This window comes from Strongylocentrotus purpuratus, unplaced genomic scaffold (genome assembly GCF_000002235.5).
Source record: "Strongylocentrotus purpuratus isolate Spur 01 unplaced genomic scaffold, Spur_5.0 spur5_contig_812, whole genome shotgun sequence".
NCBI lineage: Eukaryota > Metazoa > Echinodermata > Echinoidea > Camarodonta > Strongylocentrotidae > Strongylocentrotus > Strongylocentrotus purpuratus.
In genome coordinates this window covers 1359146-1380218 of record NW_022145516.1, presented here as the reverse complement: position 1 = coordinate 1380218, position 21073 = coordinate 1359146, and the positions used below count along the sequence as shown (strand labels likewise).

Below are 21073 nucleotides of genomic sequence, written 5' to 3'. Positions count from 1 at the left end.
TTATACTGTGGTATTCTTACATGACAAAAAAGTAAAACAATCAATACACAATGTACATGTTGAAAATTGTTTCTCATGTGCTCTGTAAAATGAGCTGACACAGTAAAGCAATATTATCCCTTTGTTGCAAATCATCAAAATATGACTAATGTTTTGTATAGAATTCAATGTTTTAATACCAGAATTCGCAATGGAGTGAAAATGTTGTTGTTTTAACCAATTCCATGCCAGTACCTGGTGGCTCCAGTATTAAGCCTATGGGAATTAAACAATTCAGTAGTGAACTAGTTAATATGCAATAACCCACCTCTGCTTTCACACTGAAGCCCAGAGTAGTGCAGCGGACAAACACAGTTGCCTTGGAAACAGGTTCCTCCATTCAGACAAGGGGGGTTGCAAGCTAATTGTGAACAAAGAGCAATATAAACAAACATAAAAGTATTACAGTGAAAAAGGTTGAAAATGGTACAGGAACAGAGGGCAGAGGAATAATATATTCGCAACTGTTTTTTTTTCCTTTAAAAGAATGATTGCACAGATATAACCGATTAGTTCTCTAAACATTCAAAACAAATCTATCCTTTGCCTCAAATTCTCAAATTCTATCTGATATGCAGCACCTTCATAACTTGAGGGAAAAACACATGCTCAAAAGTTACAGGTTAAAGTCTTGGGAGATAGCATGCACTTGTCAGTTTTACACTCACACTCACATTGCAATACATATGTTACTCCTTCATAACCAGTGGGCCATACAGATGCTCCACAATTACAGATTCAGATGTTAGAAACTTCAGTTATCAATTAGGTAAAACTAACAATAATCGATGAGTTTTTTTCTCATGTTCTAATTCACATGTGACATACTCAAATAAATCAGTTGTAAATACACATGCTCCAAAGTTACACATTACGATGTTTAAAAGACACATAGTAGTTTAATAGCTCTCATGGGGAATTCAACACTGTTCGATTTTTACCCAATAAGAGGTGCTGTCAATCACCAGAATTAGCCTTCAGTTTTATGACCAGCAGGCCTTATGTAATATACTGCGTTTTCCACCTATTCCCCAAAATAGTAAAGTCAATTTTTTACTTTTCCCTCACCCGAAGACTCTCCGAGAGACGAGGGGGTATTTCTTGATAAGCCTACAGGTTCGCTGTGTGCAGACCTAATACCTGTTCACACGTTAATGATTTTTATCCACCAAGTCTGGTGTCAGCGAATTATGACCTTCTGCACATGAAAAACTAAAAAGTGATGCCCTTTAAGATGTCGGAAACCTTTTATAAAATTATTAATATATGTTAGGTTTACACTCACTTTCTAATTCACATGCCACTCCCTCATAACCAGTTGGACATACACATGCTCCAAAGTTACATGTTCCTCCATTAAGGCAGGGTCGAATGCAGTCTGCAATACAAATATGTTCAAAGGTGAAAGGTCAAAGTTCATTCATATACATGAACACCTATCGTCAACATTACACAACTCACAATGATGACATTTAAAGATACAATGCAACAGGAGGTACATGTACAAATAAAAATGCCACTCCACATACAGAATAATGAGAAAACATAGGGAATGGCTAAAGGGATAGTAATCTGTACAGTGTATATGCAAGAGAATATCCCAAAAGTAATGAAGCTTTAATAGGTTGCAAGTATTTCATGTAAACTTGCATGATCACAAATCACTGTGTGAATATTTATAAAAGTTTACAAAAGAAGTACACCACAATTTAAATGATCATTGTCACCTACCTGGTCCACACAAAAAGTGTAGAAATTTGCCAAAAATATACACTGTTGTTGAATTCCATTTTATATTCCTGATATAATTTGAACATTAATGAAATGATATTTCTTTCATACAGTTTTCTCAAACACAAATCTACAAAAGAGATTTTCAAATACATCATGATTTACAGGGGGAAACTTTTTCATGTCTTCGTGTTCAAGGTATTGTATTCAGTTCACACACTGTTAACCTATATTTTAGGTCTTATATTTAACCATTCTTATGTAGTGCCATTAATGTCATGGGATACTGGAAAGAGTGGAAATATCTTGGAAAACCAAATCCTGTACTGCTTTATCGACTGATAAGCATCCCAGGTCTATGAATCTTTAATAATTGTAGTAATAATTTCCAACAACTTGTTATTCATTATTTAGACTAACGTTTTTAAACTTTTTATTGTAAAGTAGGGATATGTTCAAGGTTAAAATTACAAATATGTGGTAAGAGTTTGTGTGAATGTACTTGTGATTTAGTCAGGATTCTGAATACAATACATCAAATGAATTAGGCGAGGCGTCAAAAATATCGATACCAGCAGGCTGCCGCCTCATGTATTGGCGCATCGAGGCTGCAATTACGGCCGAAGCCTGGCTGGGGCAATTATTTTTCACTTATTAGCCCAGCCGGCTTGCGCCAGGCTGGGATCTGAGGCTCGGTTTCCATTCGAAAGGCGGCAGCCGGCGCATGCTTTTGAATGCCATTTCCTACCGCCAGTGGTAGCCGGCTGAGCTAATTTAAAAAATGCAGCCAGGACGCACAAGTGCAGTTAGCTGCCGCTGGCTGGTATATTTATTTTTGACGCCTCGCCTTAGTTATTATAAACTAACAGAAGGGAATAATGAAAAGAAGTTAAATATATACAGATAAATCAAAAAGACCATTATAAAGGTAAATACAAGTTTGATTTGGAACACCTTTGGCGTATCAAGTAAACTTACAATTCACACAAATGCTTTGCTTAGTGGAATCACCCATGATTAAACCTCAAGTTAATTTGTGATAATATAAATTAGATTAATCTAGGAGTAATTGTTTTTGTACTCTCCTTTCTTTTTTATTTTTCTCTTTTTCTCTCTCTCCCTCTCTATCTCTCTCTTTTTGTTATCACTATTTTAAATCAACTATGAAGGTGATAATAGATATCAACAACTGAAATGTAATGATTAACATAAATAGTTGACAACTAAAGCATGTCAGGAATTTTTTGAAAGATAAAAGACATGGACAAACAAATTATATCTATGTAATACATAACAACCGGAAAAAATAATGTTTAAATTCAGTTTCAATAACCATATTTTATTTTGTACATATAACATAGGATGTCTGGGATTAAAAGAAATTTGTTTAATCATGTAAGTTATAAGTTATAAAAACATAAAACAACCAGCTTGCAAAGCAGCATTTAGAAATCAAATAATAGATAACATGAATGGTAAGATAAAGTTAAATGCAGCACAAGATTGGAGATACGATAGATGTTTTTTATGATTGACTATATAATAAGTTGATTTTTATGTCAAAGGTCCCTGGTCCATGTTTCGATGATGTTTAAATGCATGAAAGCTTTTAGACGTAATGGATACTTTATTCCTGATATCAATGGAGTTTGATGAGGATGAGCTTCTAGCTGTGAAATGGCTGTCATCGATTTACCTGGCTCTTCGCAATAAGGCCCAGTAAAACCAGCAAAGCAAAAGCATGTACCGTCTATACAGGTTCCCCCATGCAAGCATGGGAGGAGGCAAGGTGAGACTATGTACGACAAGACAGACAGAATAACATAGCACATGACAAACATACAATAACATGAAACTTAGTACTACATAGCACACACATGATAAGCACATGATAAGCAATTGTTTAATTTACTACATCGGGGGCTCCACAACTTTTCTTTTAATGCACAGGACATCTTTAATGAAAATTGTTCAGTGTCTTGTTCCAATGTAAATTTTGGAGGAAAAGAAATTTCATAGAATATCAGGAATGAACATTTTTGCAATGTCTTGTTAGAATGTATATTCTGGAGGAAATATAAATTCACAGGACATCAGTAATGAAATTTCTGGGTGTCTTGATACAATGTATATTTTGGAGGTCCAGCGTAAGAATTTGAGTCCCGAGTACACCGGACACCTATCAGTGTCACGCCCAGCTATATGTAAATCCCATGTCTCTTCAAGGATGACAAGCTTGGTAATATGATGACAAGGAAAGTCCTTTAGAGTAGCTATGTGTGTTTTCAAATGTTGGGATCTTTTATAACAAAAGAGTATTACGCATTCATTTCAACTACAATGAATGTAAAGTGTGGTAATTAAAGATGAAGTTGAGTTCTGGTCATGCGATTGCATTGTGAAAGAAACGGTGTGGAATCGACCAGAAAAGGTTGATCATCTAGCATATAAGAATTTGTGTGTATTGCAAGGTTCTGGAATCATCAAAATGATAAGAAATTTGGCCAAGTCTTGGTACAGTCACAAACACTGTACACAGAAAGATGTATATTTGACTACACGAACACATGGCGTAAAAATCCTACCCCCGAGTTTTACGATGTTACATGACAAATTTAGAATATGAAGGCATTTGAAGAGCCATGCTTTTCAGGGAACATATCTTATCTGATGTTCTTCCACACTTGCATAATAAGAATGATAACGCTCACAAATTATTTTTCACCTCTTCCCAGAACTCAACCTTCTCTTTAAATATGCTAAGAGGTAATAAATATTCAAAGTTTCGTCATGTGCTATGTAAGAGTAAAGCATCGACTTTTAGCTTCAAAATGGTGTAATCATCACCTAGTTAAAAAACTTCAATGTTAAAAAACGTATTATGGCCATTTTTTATGTACAGAGCGGATATACCCTTATACCTTGGTTTGAGCCCTAAATTCAATATTAAACAGTAAGACCCAGACAAGAAGTTTTGACATGTGCCATATGTGACAGTTAAGAGCAAGTATTCAGATTAAAAATGGTGTAGGTCATTATAATAGTTAAAATGTCCTACAATAGTTGTAATATATCACCCAATTAGAAAACTCTTTTGATACTATAATTTATTTTATATAATTCAGCTCAAAAATCATCCCGAGGGGTTTAAGGATTAATAACATTAGTTAAACAAAATTTTAAAAGATAATCAAAGAATATTTTGTAAAGAAAAAAATTCTCAATACAAAACCAAACAGAAAGGGAAAACATCAGCACACACATTTAACCAATGTCGTACTTACGTTCTCAAAACTATGTAGCAAAGCAATGCAATGTCAGTATGTAAGCAAAAACATCATTCAAGTTATATCATATGTATACATGTACAGGTACTTTTTATCCAACTGCAATAAATGTAAGTGCATTATAAAGCGGTATGGTAAAGCGCTTGATAAGAAGCACAAATATTTATTCATTTTAAGTCAAAATTCACACTGAAATCATCACAATTCATTATGTTAAGAATTTTTATACATTCATTTCCCATGGGGGATTACCAGTCAGATACAATTTCTTATTCCACATTACCAGAAAATCATTTGGGCTGTAAAAGGGATTTTTTAGGGGAGGGCAATTTTCAGATCACATTTTAAAAATGAAACATGCATAGATTTATGTATATCAAACTAGTCCTTGTGGTTCATGGGTTTATAAATTACAAGAAAAAGAGGGGCGATAAAACAGAACAGGTTGATGGCCATTATTGCCACAAAGAGATTTTCGCAATATATATATATATATATATATCATGAAATCTGTTCTCCAGAAAGAGATCACAAAATTATTTCAATTCAAGCAGAACTCTAATCCTTTAGGCTTATACACTAAAACACTGTTTTGATGAAAAGAAGTTTATAACAGTATATTTATAGACATGTATACTCTGCAAAAGGGTGATTCCATACTTGCGTCCCATTAAATATAAAAGCTATTTCCATTAATTTCATTAAAAAAAATTTAAAAAATTTGGATCGGCTATTTAATAATGGTTGCTGTGGTATCACAAACATTATTCTAGATTTTCATTTCTTGAATGAAAATAATGGAAATGAGGTCTATATCGTAGGGAACGCCTCGCGAGGAATCGCCCCAAAAAGAGAAAAATCAAGCATAGGAGGAAGGAGATTTGGATGAAAGCAACTCACCAAGATCTTGGCAGACTTTTCCAGTAAAGCCTGGTCGACAGATGCACACACCCCCAACACAGGTACCATCATGCATACAGGGTGGATCACACACTAGTATAGATACAATCATTAGTCACTCCAGCTGTTAGTATTTTATATTTGCTTGTACAGTTTACAACTAAATTGTTCATACCCTTACTGGGTTTTTTTTTTTTAAGTATGTGAGAAATTGATTTGTCTCGATTTAAGTTTCTAGGGATTGTCACATATTTGAGCTTACATCTTAAATTAGTAAACAAAGCTTTAACTCAGACAGACCACCTTCCATCCTTGAGTTACCAAAAACACCAAAAATATATAATTACAAGTGGTATGAATAATTTATTTGATAACTGTACATGTACCCATTGATAGTATTTGGTGAGCAGACTGGCGATATATTGGTGTTAAAATACACACAACTTCAAGGATTCTATAGATTTAATCAAAAAATGTTACAGGTGGAAAATGCCTATTTTGAAATAATTAATTTGTTTTCCACTTTCCAGAATACAAAAGGCATTTTCAATCAGTATGTTTAGGCTGGGCTGTTTAAATAGAAGCCTTTTTTTCACCACATGCATGTATAATAACATAAATCACTCTAATATTTCACAAGAAATGTTAGTATGTTCTCTTTTCTATTCTCATACATTAAATATCATTAAAACAGTATTAGCTACAAAGCATCGCATAAAGAAATCACCAAGTTTTAGTTATACAGTTTTGTATGGTTTAAGATATTTTAAACCTTTCATTCCGCATATTTTTGAATTGAGTAAAACAAGTCTCTATTAGCTTGTTGTGGTATAAGATAATGCAGGCATTCAAACAAAGATGTAAGTGCAGCTGCTAATAATTTGAACTTGAATTATCCATACTGCGATCAATCTTGTATATTTCAACACACATGAATTTTTTTAGTAGATTTTGATATATGCAAATGTATCAGCTGCATAAACCTGTATAGTGATTGTATACAATAAGCATGATGCAAAAAATGGGTTATAAAGCATTTCCCATAGATTTAAAAAGCCCAGGAATAGCATATTTCAAAAACACTCTCTGATCTATCGCACATGCTAAAACATTTGTATTATATTTTTTTAATATTTTTTTTTTTTTATCCAATAATCTTTCTTAAAAAACAGAAAAAAATTCTGGCAACAATTCTTAAAACATCTGTCCATCCTCATTTGATCTTCTTCCATCCTCTCTTACCTCTCTCTTGGCAGTAGAGTCCACTAAACCCTGAGGGGCACCGGCACACCCCTTCACTGCATACCCCTCCATTGATACAGGCTGGCTGGCATACTGTAAATAAGCATTGGGACAGATTAAATACAGTGAACCTGTATATAAAGACCGCTCAAGGAGTCAAGAAAAGTGATCTTTATAGGCAGGTGGTATTTAAGTACAGGTTTCTTTAGTACACATTTCATATGAGAAATATTATGAAAGGGAAACAGATAATGTGGTCTTTAAAGACAGGTGGTCTTTTCATACAGGTGGTGGTTCGTGCAGGTTTCACTCTACAACAAACCCCAATTTCTACAAACAACAGAATGTTAGATAAGACATTAATTTCCATTCTAGAACTGAAAGAAGTGATGATAAAGCTAGATTGTACCTCTTGTTTGACAGAACTCCCCAGTGAAGCCGGCACCGCACTGACATGCCCCTTGGTAACAGAATCCTCCATTCCGGCATACATCATCACATGGTCTTTCTGAGATGGAAAAAAGAGTTGGTAAAGTGCAAGGAATATCAAACATTCATTTATACATTTGATTTTTTATTAACAATAAAAACATAATTAGTTTACGGTACATATATTTTCATTGTGGCTGTGGACACTATTGATCTAGATTACAGGATCAACACTTTGGTATACTACAGGAAGTAATTATAAACTCACTATCTAACCACGTCAACTCTCTTAGCATAATAATCACCAGCATCTACAACACCATGGAACGTTATAATAATGACTGAAAATGCAATCACAAACATCACTGTCATCAAAATTTGTCACAAAACACTGTCAAAGATCCCAGGAATTGTAATCTCAACTAACATCGCCAAAATCATCATCATCACCAACATCATCACCATGACAACACAAATTGTCCTTACCGGGGCTACTATGAACCTGACAAGACTATTTCAAAGACAAACCCCTCTCACAAACTGGTCTCCATTCTTCCAGAGGCCACCATCTAAGCCACAATCATCGCCATCATCATAGCCACTAACATCATGGCCATCAACATCACCACCATCATCAAAGGTTTTTAATCTGTTGACTACAGAATTTTCTTATTCCCATAGGCTTAATACAAGGACTACACGGTTCCAGTAAGCAAAGGGTTAATCATTCTTACCCTGGCTACAATCTTCCCCAATGAAGCCGATAGGGCACTGACACGCCCCTCTCACGCACTGCCCTCCGTTCACACATGGTGGGATGCATGGTACGTCTGAAATAGAAAAACAAAATGATTCATCATAGCTACAAATGAGCTAAATATGAGAATGTATGTCAATACCAACAGGTATATGTCCCAGGGCTTGTTGGTAGACATCCTGGTTCGGCTGTACAGTGGAACCTCATTATAACAAGGTCCTTAGGACCATGGAATTTACCTTGCTTTATCGGACATCTTGTTACATCTATTTTAGGGTAAAGAAAAGAATACAAAGAGCTGGGACCAACAAAATCTCCTTGTTATGACAGATACCTCGGTTTATCAGAGCTCTATATAATGAGGTTGCACCGTAACTATTCAGCTCTCTATATGCCAGTAATCGAATGCCTATCCACTTTCCAATATAGTGGCTCATCTCTACTTTATATTTATGTAAAAATATTGGAATAAATCAATACATATTCTAAAGATTCATGTCCTTGTTTACTGTGCTTGTTACTTTCCCAACATTCGTGACTGTCACCAAGCCTTACTCCTGCATTTAAATTGATTTGATTTGACATGGTTTTAATCGATTTCATTGGCGTGAGAGCAAATTTGTCATAGAAATTTTGCATTTGTTATTGATAACAAGTTTTATAAAACAGGGCCCAGGGGGGGTGTTTCACAAAGATCCTAAGTTGAACTTATTTCTAAGTTGGACTTAACAATTATGGAAAACCGTTAGCATCTATAAAAATATCTTGACAAATTTATTTTAAAAGTCATAGAATGTTTATTCAAATCATTCATATTTTCTATTATCATGGAGATTTCATGATCTTGATGTGAAATTTATAAAAAGTCTAAAACACTTGAATTTTTGCTTTTGAATATATTTTATGTTAAGGCTACAAATGGCTCTCCATAATTTTAAAGTCCAACTTAGAGTTAAGTTTGAATTAGAATCTTTGTGAAACAGGGCCCAGATTTGACCGTACCTCTGCAAGTGAATCTATCAGGTCCTAGCTGCTGGCCGATGGGGCAGGTACAGGCATAGCTACCGGGGAGGTTGGTGCATCGGTGTGAGCAACCGAGTCCTAGAGTCTGGCACTCGTCCACATCTGCATAGTGAGAACATCATGCAATTCACACATATGGTAATATACAGTGAAACCTGTTAGACCACTCAAGGGTGACAATAAAAGGGATCTTTAAAGGCAGGTGGTCTTTATGTACAGGTTCCTTTAGTTCATGTTGTTCTGAGAAATTATTGTCAAAGGAAACTAAAGATATGGTCTTTATCGACAGGGGGGTATTTATATACAGGTGGTTGCTAAAGCAGGTTTCACTGTACATTGTTACATAAGGGTTCTTGTGCCATAATATCTGCTACACACAATTGTATATTCCGAGATCATATGCCATTCAAAAATCAAAATGTATTTATAATACAAATATTAAACTTTTCATTCACACAATTAAAGGCGATCCACAATTTAGAAACAATAACAGGTGAGTCAAAACAATAAAACAGATACAAACAAATATCTGGTTTAAAAATATAATAACAAGTGGCTGCATGTTGTAATGTTCCACTGCAATACAAGCCAAATGAATGTATCTTGATTTATCAATAGGATAGCAGTCATAACGCGATCTTTAGAGATAAGAATAATTTTCTCAGCACAACATAGTTTATAATGTCCATGTTATTTCAGGTTAAAACATGAATGACATTTACTGGACATAAACCAAAGAGTTTGTAAATTTACCAATGCATCCTGTTCCGTCGGTGGAGATCTGAAACCCGACTGGGCAGGAGCATCGGTAGCTCCCATAGGTGTTCTGGCAGGCATCTGGACATCGATTCAAACCTGTTGCACACTCGTTAATATCTATAAAAAAATTTAAAAAAGGGGGGGTTCAATGAAATAACAGCAGTCAAATATAGAGGCAACACCCTAAAATGTATCCTAACAGTCTTTAGGACAGCGATTCAAACCTCTTGCAAACTCATTTATGTCTAGAAGGGGTTAGATCAAATAACGGCAGTCGAATTTAGAAGACCACAGCCTCAACATGTATCCTAACAAACACAATGAGAGCAATATTAAGATCCTCTGCACTGCTATCAGCTGCTGGAAGGGGTATGGATAACTATTTGAGTCACACATATCAGGAGCACAGCTTCAATAGAAGTTCCATGTTTAAGGAGACCGAGTCAGACCCAGTAAACGTGTATCAAAAAGGAAAAGATCAAACTATATTTACTGGGGCTTTGTTTAAGGCTTGACCACTGAATTTCTCCATCCCATTGAACACAGGGACCACCTGGTTTGCGTAGACAATGGTTTAATATAGCTGACATATTGTAAAAATGCATAAATTTGCAATGAGTATAACAAAGTAGCTTCATCTTTATGAACAAGTATATGTAAGATGTCAAACAAAGATTACTGCAAAATAATAAAAATCGAAATATTTATCACGTTTATGTCATCAAAATAACAATCATTTTGTATTAACTGACGATTATACAGGTCTTTCTTTATGTTTGAGTAAGAATGTCTAGCTTTTTCACAGCAGTATATACAGTCTAAAGCTCAATTCTAGCCTAATTTAACAGCTATGATTAAGAAAATAAATAGTAAAAGTCACTGGAATCTTACCACTGCTACAGTCTGTTCCAGAGAAGCCCGGGGCGCATTCACACACCCCTCTGTTACAGGTGCCCCCGTTCACACAATCCCTTCCACACGGAAGCGTGCCTGTTATAAAGAACGACATTGACATCATCCTTATTTATTCTCAAAAAGCTATATTTGTGACTTTCCACAATACCTTCCGTGCCTGTAATAAAGAAGCACATTGACATGTATTTCTATATTCATTCTCACATAGCTCTATTTGGGATTTTGCAATGTTTATTCAATTTTAAAGGGAGAGAGCACCTCACATCATTAACCATTATTATTTTTTTTTCTTCTATGTCCTCTGTCCGTTTCCTTTGGTTCATCATCTGCTAATCTTCATAATAAACATAATGATGACAAACGACAATATCAAATAGGCATATAAGTTTAGCAGCCTTTGTTGACTATTATAAAGTCTAGTGTACACAATCAATAACTTTCCTTGGAGACGACCCCACTGCTTTAAATATTTTTTAAAACAAAAAATGAATCCTCTTTCCACAGATAGAAATATTAACAATTCATTGTTTAATCAACATGAGAATGCACTCTCAAATTTCAAATTATTTTCAAAACATTTGACTTTAAACATGACCTTGTAAATGAGCGACCTTCAAAATGACCTTCAAAACGACCTTGTACTCACATGATCTTCCATCTGCACCAAGCTGATATCCTGCAGGGCATGTACAATGGTAGCTACCAAAGGTATTGACACACTGAACACTGCAAGGGCTCATATCAGTCACTATGCATTCATTCACGTCTATGATAATAGAAATTGTAATACAAAATTGTAATGTAATGTTAACCCTTTCTAAAAGACCCTGGCTCGAAACATTATGTTGCCTATCTATTTAAATGTAACAAATGATTTTGATATTCATTTCAAACAAGAGAAAACTAAATGCACTTTCAACTATGAATATGGAATTTTTTTTTAAATAGTTATTCATTGAGAATCAAAGAATTAGTCATCATGAAAGACTACAGGTACTCTTGAAATATTATTATTATTATTATTATTATTATTATTATTATTATTATTATTATTATTATTATTATTATGATGATTATCATTATCATTTATCATCCCTGTCAGACTACTCACCATATTGGCAGGTGGATCCCTGGAAGCCCGGTGGACACACACATCGTCTGTTGATACATGTACCATTGTTCTGACATGGTGGAAAGCACTGTCCTCCTGAAACAAAGTGGGAAAAGAAAGACGTAATGAATATAAATTACCGGTATTCTTTAAAAAAACAGTTGAGGTGTTCATAGCAACCATCCATCTGTACACACAACCATATAATTCCTAGTACATATTTAATGACTACATTTTGTACGAAGAAAGATGTGTGAAAAGAGGGCTTGCCTCTAAAAGCAATCTTCCTTGTGTTAGCAATATTTAGCAATATTTAGCAATATTTTTATGCAGATTTACCATCAATTAGTTTCGCTATATAATTACCATTTTTACTAGTAGTAGTGCTGGTAGTGGTAGTAAGTGTGTCAACATAATCATGATTATCACAATCATTATCATCTTTACTACTACTAATATTACCATCATCAATTATAAAATCGTTATACCCCCATTACAATCATAATTAACCCACTGACTACTGAAATATCTCATTTAATAGGCATTATGCAGGAGCCACCCTTTTACTGTAGTCAAGTTTTAAGTTTCAAGTTTCAAGTTTTATTTCCATTTTCAACAAGAAAAAAAAAAAAAATTGTACAATAAATAGATTACAAACAATATTTTACAAAGTATGCAAAAGTAATTAAACAAGTGTAGATGCTATTTTTATTTGCATAACAAAAAATATTATTCATATTATTCTTAATTAAGTTACAAGGAATTACAAGATATATCATATAATACAATCTAAATCAAGAAGGAAAAATAAAGGTGATGCTGCATATTTATATGTCAAATGAAAATGGAGGGACCCACTGAAAAGTCGTCAATAGGTATGTCTTCATCAGCTTGAGATTGCCAAATAGCCCGCTATCTCTGATTTGGGAAATAATCCTGAAGTTAAAAATCGCGTCTTCATCAGCTGAAAATTAGCTCAAGATAATTTGCTCAGCGTTTGCGCATAGTGCGAGTCTTCGGGCTGGTAAAGACGCACCGGACAAATAGTGGGATATTTTGCAAACTAGCTCAAGATATCTTTGGATGATCATCTCAACCAAATATCATACTAATTGCAACTCTGGGCTGATGAAGACGCAAATTAACTGGATAATTTGCGATCAGGATAGTTGAAATAACAGGATATTTGGCAATCTCGAGCTGATGAGGACAGGCCTAATGGGACAAGCTAACATTGATCATGGTTCCAAGTTACCTGAGCATGAATGTCCATCAGGGTTGAGAGTTGATCCAAGAGGACAGAAGCAGACGTAGCTACCTAGCATATTCCTACAGATATGCTCACAACCTCCCTTCTGGTTGGCACATTCATCAACATCTGTATCATTAAGGAAGACAATATCAGGTTGATTAGATACTTTATGGGTTACTTGTTCTCTACCTCCCTCTCTGTATGACTTTCTCTGTCTCTCTTCCTTTCCTGTACCATACTATGTTCATTCCCCACTCTCTCTCTCTCTCTCTCTCTCTCCAGCTCTTGCCCTCTCTTCCTCTCCTTTTTTCCCTCTCCCTCTCCCACCCTCAATCTCCCTTTCCCATTCTCTATCTCTCTCTCTCATCTACTTCTTGCTCTCTATTTTCCTGATCCACTTCTCTTTCCCTCTCTTTCTCTATTTCCCCCTTCTCTCTTTCTGTTTCTCTATTTCTCTCTTCCTCATCCCCCCCTTTTTTTTTATCATCTCTCATATTCTCTGTTCTACCTTCTTCACTTAAACAGCTCCTCTTGCTATATTGTAACTTTAACCTAGGAAAGGAGACCAAATCAACAAGATATTCATTCAATGTTCTTCAGGGGCGATAGGGAGCACTAAAAACAGCCCCTTGATTAATTTTTTTAAGGATTTGGGGGAGAAAAGAAATGGCATCTAACAACATCCCCCCCCCCTCCCTTTAGTAAGAAAATTGGGAAAAACAGGGGAAAAAATAAGGACAATAAGGAAAAAAATAGGGGAAATAGGGTTATAATCGGGGGGGGGGGATTGGGAAACCGATTTTTAATTGGGTAATTATCAGGCCTGGTTCTTACCTTGGAAGCAAGTTGCTCCTGTGAATCCTCTTGGACAGATACACCTACTGTTGTTACACACACCACCGTTCATGCACTCTGGGAAGCAGCCAACACCTATGTGAGAATAATATAATAATATCAGATATTTATATAGCGCACATATCCACCATGCAAGGTGCTCAAGGCGCTCCGAATATTACCCAGCTCTGCTAGGCTGCCGATTTCGGCGCTCACAACATTCAATTCCCATCTAACACCTGGGTGGAGAGTGGCAAATGTAGATTAATGTCTTGCCAAAGGACATTAGTGCGGAGAACCCAACAATAAGGATACAGTGCAAGATCTATCAAAGATATTTTCACAACTTTTAGGCGGAGTCAAATGGTAGATCCCCTTGTACCAGGTTGAGTGTATCTTTCTAATTCATCTGGAATGAATACCTAAATTAAAAGGAACATCTATTTTCTTATTTTTCAGTACATCTATAACAGCATTTGAACAAGATATTCTCTATACTCTTTAGTATAAAAATCTACAACACAAAAATACTCTCATTCATAACAAAGAGATCAACCAGCTATTATCATAATTGCTCCCTTAATCTCCTCCCCCAAAAAGATAATAAATTATATTAATGATAATGATAATAATGATAATAATAATGATAATAACAATAATTAAAATACAGATGAATTACATCAATAATAATAATGAGGATAATAATAATAATAATAATAATAAATATAATTAATAAATGAATAGATAAAAAACAGAATTAAATGACATCCTTGGGTAATAGCTTACTACTGCAGGTGACGCCATCAGCATTGAGTACAGAACCAGGTGGGCAGATACAGGCAAAGCTACCAAAGGTGTTTCTGCACTGGTACTGACACAAGTCTGCTTGCAGACACTCATTGATATCTGGTATAGAAAGGTAAGGAATTAAAGACACGTAGTAGCGGGCTCTCATTGGGAATGTGATGCCTTTCCAGTGTTAACCAAATAACATGTGTTGTCAATCACCAGGATTAGCCTTCGGTTTTATGACCAACATGCTTTATGTAATACTCTGTCTTTTCCACATATGGTTAAGTCCTTATCTGACACTTGCATAGCCCAAAGACTCTCAAGGCCTGTTTTCATCAGCTCGAGTTTGCCAAATAACCCGCTATTTTCAGACTCGGGATATTATCCCAAAGCTCGAAATTGCGTCTTCACCAGACCGATACGCTCATCACAAACTAGCTCGGCAGGCGCAAATTAGCCTGCTTTTTCCCAAATAGCGGGATATTTTGGAAACAAGACCAAGATTTGGGGGGATATTTTCTAGACCAAATATCTTGCTAATTACAACTGCGGGCTGATAAAGGCAAATACAGATGGATATATGGATGAAATCAGGAAGTCTAGGGGCATTTTCAAACATCATAAACAATTGGCACAAATTAACAGTAAACCTTCACTCTATCTCACACAAGCTTGGCATATTAATCCATGTCAGGTTTTTATCAGGTATGGGTCCATTTACATGACAACCCCATTGAAACCTATTACTTGTATATTGCACAGCATACTGCATTTGTGTATCCTCTATACGCTTTGGTAACTACCCCCACAAGAAACATGACACAGGATATTATACACAAAGCACAAATAGAGTTTAAACATGTTTCTATATTCTATATTCTTTATTTATACTTATTTGAAATAAATTATAACCATTCTATAACTAGGAAAAAGGAATATTGATGTTTGAAGTTATGCAACGTGACGCAACGTAGGCTGTCACATTTTACTTTGCACTACACCATGTGTTTGTGACATTTTAAAGCATGAGATGCATGCAGAAGATTACAAACAGTTTCACTCACCAGTGGCACACGTCCTTCCAGTAAGGCCTGGTTGACAATTACACCTACCCTCTACGCAAGAGCCTCCATTAAGACAGGGTGGCTGGCAAACTTGTGGGTTTTCTCCTGTACACATACACAAATGACGGAACAGTAATATGAATATACTTTCTTTTCCTTCTTGTTGGCATATATGTATATGTCCTCCATGCAAGAGCCTCCATTAAGACAGGGTGGGTGGCAAACTTGTGTGTTTTCTCCTGTACACATACACACACTACAGAACAGCAATATAAATAAATTTTCTTTCAGCAAGTTCTTGTTGGCATAGATACATGTATACACATTTTACCCTCCATTACCCTTCATTTGGACATGTTGGCTGGCAAACTTGTGTGTTTTCTCCTGTACACATACACAAATAATAGAACAGCAATATAAATATATATTCTTTCAGTAAGTTTGTGTTGGCATAGATATATATACAGGTATACATGTTGTATCTTCCACATAAGAACCTTCATTTGGACAGGGTGGCTGGCAAACTTGTGGGTTTTCTCCTTTATACATACACACACAACAGAACAGCATTAAGAACATAATCTTCTTATTGGAAAGATACATATATAAACCCTCTATGCATGAGCCTTCATTAGAAAGGGTGGCTGGCAGGCTTGTAGGTTTAGTCATGAATACATAAATGTATACATATGACAATTATGTTTAGAGAAGTTAAATGTTCACAAAGTTGTCCTGGATGACCAGGGGGTGTTTCACAAAGACTACGACAGGCCATTCATGCCACTGTTTGCTCTCACCGTTTACTAGCATTGATCTCCCAAGAGACGTACAATTCATGATCACAAATCCACAGAATTTATATTTGTTGATAATTCATTATTGAAGGTAAAAATGTTATCTAGAGATCATAATTGAGAGACCAATGATGAGAGCAAACAGTGGCATGAATGGCCTGCCATAGTTAAGTCCAACTTAAAGTCGATCTAACTCTTTGTAAAACACTCCCCTGGTGTGTCTTGTATCTAGGGCCTGTGTTTGGGTAAATAATTACCATTACAGACAAATACAAGTTCTTACACTACACCAAAGTTGATAAATACAAATCTACCCTCCATGCAAGAGCCTTCATTAGTACAGGGAGGCTGCACACCAAGTGGAACATCCACGCCACAGGTACACACATGGGAAATTAACATTCTTTGCAAAATAATTCACTGGTCCTCTATCTTCCAATCATTTCTCCATTTGACTATTCCTTCCTAAGAAATGTTCAATGTCTTTTTGTTTGATGAAGTACAATAGCAAAAGCACACTGGTAGGAATTTCTTTAATGCTTTAGCGACTCAGGTAAGGCAAGAGTAATGTTATGATCGATTGTTTCAAATATGGCAGAGTATATACAATAGCTGCGCTATACAAATAGACCTATTGTTAATATCTTTATAAAATACAAATCCACACATTTGTTCATTAAATTAACAATTCAATTACTACTTTAATATTTGCAATTATTTAGGTGAAACTAGCATTATAGTTCACCCTTTCTACCACATTAACTTGAAATTTGATATCTTTAAAATATACATTATATTTCCCTCTCATTTAACAATTGTTCAAAAACATGTCACAATCATTTCATACATACACCATTTCCTTTATACAATTCATGTCTGGATCAAAACATGGATAATTTTAGATGTCTATTATTTACTAAGCTCACGCATGAATTGATTTAAGATGGATTTGTGAAACAATCATAAACTGCCAGATGTAGGATGAGGCAGAAGCATACTAAATATATCTTCATTTCCATCGGCACATGGTGTAATGTAGCATGCAAACATCTTTATTTAACACAATACTGTGTGACTCAAAAAAAAGTTTACACCTAGAAAAAAATTATTTTTAAAAAAATCATCTATGAACAGTAAATCATTATAAGTCGTATGAAAGAGTGTTTTTATCCCAAATCACTTGGTATCATTTTTGTGTGGTATGTGTGGTAATACCAAAATCCCAATTGTTTTATTCAAACACCACATAAGCAACTTTGGCGCAAGTCGATTTTTGCTCTCTTGCAAACAATGCCTCATGTTCATACAAGCGTGAACACATACCACACAAAAATGATATTAAATAATTTGGGATACAACACTCTTTCAAAGGATATATACTAATTTACTGTTCATATATGATTCATTAAATAATTAGTAATTTTTTTCAGGTGTAAACTTTTTTTTTGACTCACACTGTACATCAACCCAAAGAATGAGACACATTTCCTAAGACACTTAAGATGGCAGCGCTCCAGTCACAATCTATCAAATCATCCATGTTTTTCTTCTGTCAAAATATCTTCCCTTTCCTCCCCAGTCAATTTCACCATCTCCGTAAATGGCACATTGGATGGGGTTTCCTAGGTAACCTAAAACAGATTCCTTGTAGGCAGACAAGAGGAAAGAAGTAATCTAATGATGAATGCTTCCTGCATTTTCCTTTTATTTGGGGATGAGGTTGTATCTCTTGGGAGCTAGTAGTTCCTATGTAATGGCCCATAAAGTCTCACTATGCTCTATTCTCCTATCCTGAATGAGAGAGATGTTCTGCACAAGGATGCTATTTCTACCAAGACCCTTACTCTAGTGTAAGGGGGAAAAATCACTGAAAATCACTATAATTACTCAAATCAATCAAAATCACTCAAATCACATAACACAAAAAAACATTCAACAGAGCGACAAACATGTACAGTAGGCCAACTTCATAATGCACTAGAAGTAGAAGTCCATGACAACAAGATCGGTATAAAAATATGCAAACTTTCACAAGAAAATGAACAAAATGCACAAGACAAGATTTTAAAGTAAGGTTTGATACTTATAGAGGAAATTTTGAGCTATGAAACAATACAAACTTCATCACAAGTGATTCATTCTAAAATGTTGTTACTTAAATTTCCTGTCGATTTTAGAAACTTTTATACAAGCGTAATAATGAATACATGATGAAATTTGGCTCTTTGCACTCATTAAATTGAATGACAAAAAACAAGGGGGTGCTCACCATATTCACAAGAAGGGCCAAAGAAGCCCCATAGACAGGCACATGCTGTGGGACAAGCTGGCATGCCGGAGCAATGTGGTGCATAGCGGCAGGTACCCCCGTTCATACAAGCTGGACTACACATTGGGTTTCTGGGTACTGGACATGATGTGTTCAGACAATCAAACAATTAACATGCAAACATGCCAGTAGATTATGAATAGCTCATGAAACTACATAACAACAAATGGTTCGAATGAAAAAAGCATGAAAATGTGAATTACATGAAGGGGGCTTTTATGATACTTTTATAAACAAATGTAAAATCCTCAAATCAATTCCGCATTTCTGATCAATGAAAAATATAGGAATGATATCAATATGATGGATTTAAATTTGCCCAAAGTATCAATAAAAGAACCCTGTGAAAATGATAACAGATGACTGGGATATGATAAAAACTGACAAGTGATATGACAACAGGTGTGTTTAGACTGTAGTGAAAAAGGATGATAAAACGATGAAAACAATCTGAAATACAATGAGTGAGCATAATTATGTACATGTACTGTGTATGAGAATGAATGAAAACATTGAACTTGTCATGAATACAAACAAGTATGTGTGAAAATTAATGAATGAAACTATTTGAAAGCAAAGCTGATTGTTGGGTTTATCAAGATAATGAAGAATAAAACTAAACATCTAACTCTAAAATATTTTTATTTAGGCTACATTCATAAACTATCAAAAATATCAATGATAATAACTCAGATAGTCAAAGTAGAGGATCTCTTATCCACAAAAGCTAACAAGGAAATATGAATAGGTTCATCTTACAACACAAATGTAAGCTATTGAAGTATAATACCACAAAATAGGTGCAACAAAAAAGTAACTTAAAGTTTACTAGTCACTCAACAAATAATTTGTGTACAACTAGAAAGTATACAACCAAAGAGAACATGAGTCAGAAAAATATAACCTTTCTTTCTCTAAAGTTCATGCATGACTGCTAGATCACTAAAAAATGAAGAGTCCACTATATTAATATGGATCAAACCAAAGTATTGATTAGTATGGAGTAATACATGTAAAAGACTGAATGAATTTGAGTTCATGAATTCATGTAAATTTCAAGTATACAAGATAAAGTTCATAGTAAAAACAGCAATTGCTTTCATGAAATGAATACGGGAGAATCTTTCTAATTCAAAAATGTATATGTCAACACCTACATTGTTATTTCAAAATATTCTCAGTTGCCCTGGAAACTTATTTTTAAAATTACGAAAATAGGTCCAACAGCTAATCACATTAGAAATGCATGGAAATACATGTATTTGTTTCTTTCATTCTCAAACATCTTTATTCTTGGTTACTCCCATTTTTATTTGTTTGTTTCTCATCTCAGCATAATATTGCAATTCTTATTTAAGTTAAGGAAGATCAATACTTTCACTTCTCCAGCTATTAATGCACAGTACTTTGACATCTATATGATATTCATTATTGGTTATCTAACATTACATGTCTATACTTGAATAATGTACATAAGATAGCATTATGGTCAACAATGGAAAGTGCTGCGCATCTACAAGAAACAGGTACTGACACATAATTCCTTCTATGATATCTAAATATTTCTACCCCATCTCCTAATCACATATCGAGGGTTCAGTGACACAAAGACGTAACTCCATTTTGGTCATTTTGAGAAAAAGTGGTTTATGTGTCACTGAGCACTTGGGCCTTAAGGAGTTAAGTCTATCACTAGCCATTGACTTCAATGTGGTGTTGGGTGGAGTCTTTGTGTTTACTGGAAAGCCCACATTTTTCTGAACATTTTGATATCAAATACTGATTTTGGCAAAATATGGAGTTACGTCTTTGTGT

General features: G+C 35.0%; 1 protein-coding gene across 1 annotated transcript in view; it reads right to left on the bottom strand.

Annotated features, from left to right (window-relative positions):
• Window positions 1-21073, bottom strand: part of LOC764957 — a 234848-nt gene that overhangs the window by 125945 nt on the left and 87830 nt on the right. The window contains exons 18-33 of the mRNA XM_030978301.1: window positions 19199-19336; window positions 16136-16240; window positions 15066-15185; window positions 14280-14375; window positions 13449-13571; window positions 12194-12289; window positions 11729-11848; window positions 11059-11157; window positions 10162-10284; window positions 9388-9510; window positions 8363-8458; window positions 7609-7707; window positions 7200-7292; window positions 5958-6050; window positions 1325-1417; window positions 308-400 (exon numbers count right to left, since the gene is read on the bottom strand). Coding sequence (XP_030834161.1) covers window positions 308-400; window positions 1325-1417; window positions 5958-6050; window positions 7200-7292; window positions 7609-7707; window positions 8363-8458; window positions 9388-9510; window positions 10162-10284; window positions 11059-11157; window positions 11729-11848; window positions 12194-12289; window positions 13449-13571; window positions 14280-14375; window positions 15066-15185; window positions 16136-16240; window positions 19199-19336 — 1710 coding nt within the window. The remainder of the gene's footprint in view (window positions 1-307; window positions 401-1324; window positions 1418-5957; window positions 6051-7199; window positions 7293-7608; window positions 7708-8362; window positions 8459-9387; window positions 9511-10161; window positions 10285-11058; window positions 11158-11728; window positions 11849-12193; window positions 12290-13448; window positions 13572-14279; window positions 14376-15065; window positions 15186-16135; window positions 16241-19198; window positions 19337-21073) is intronic.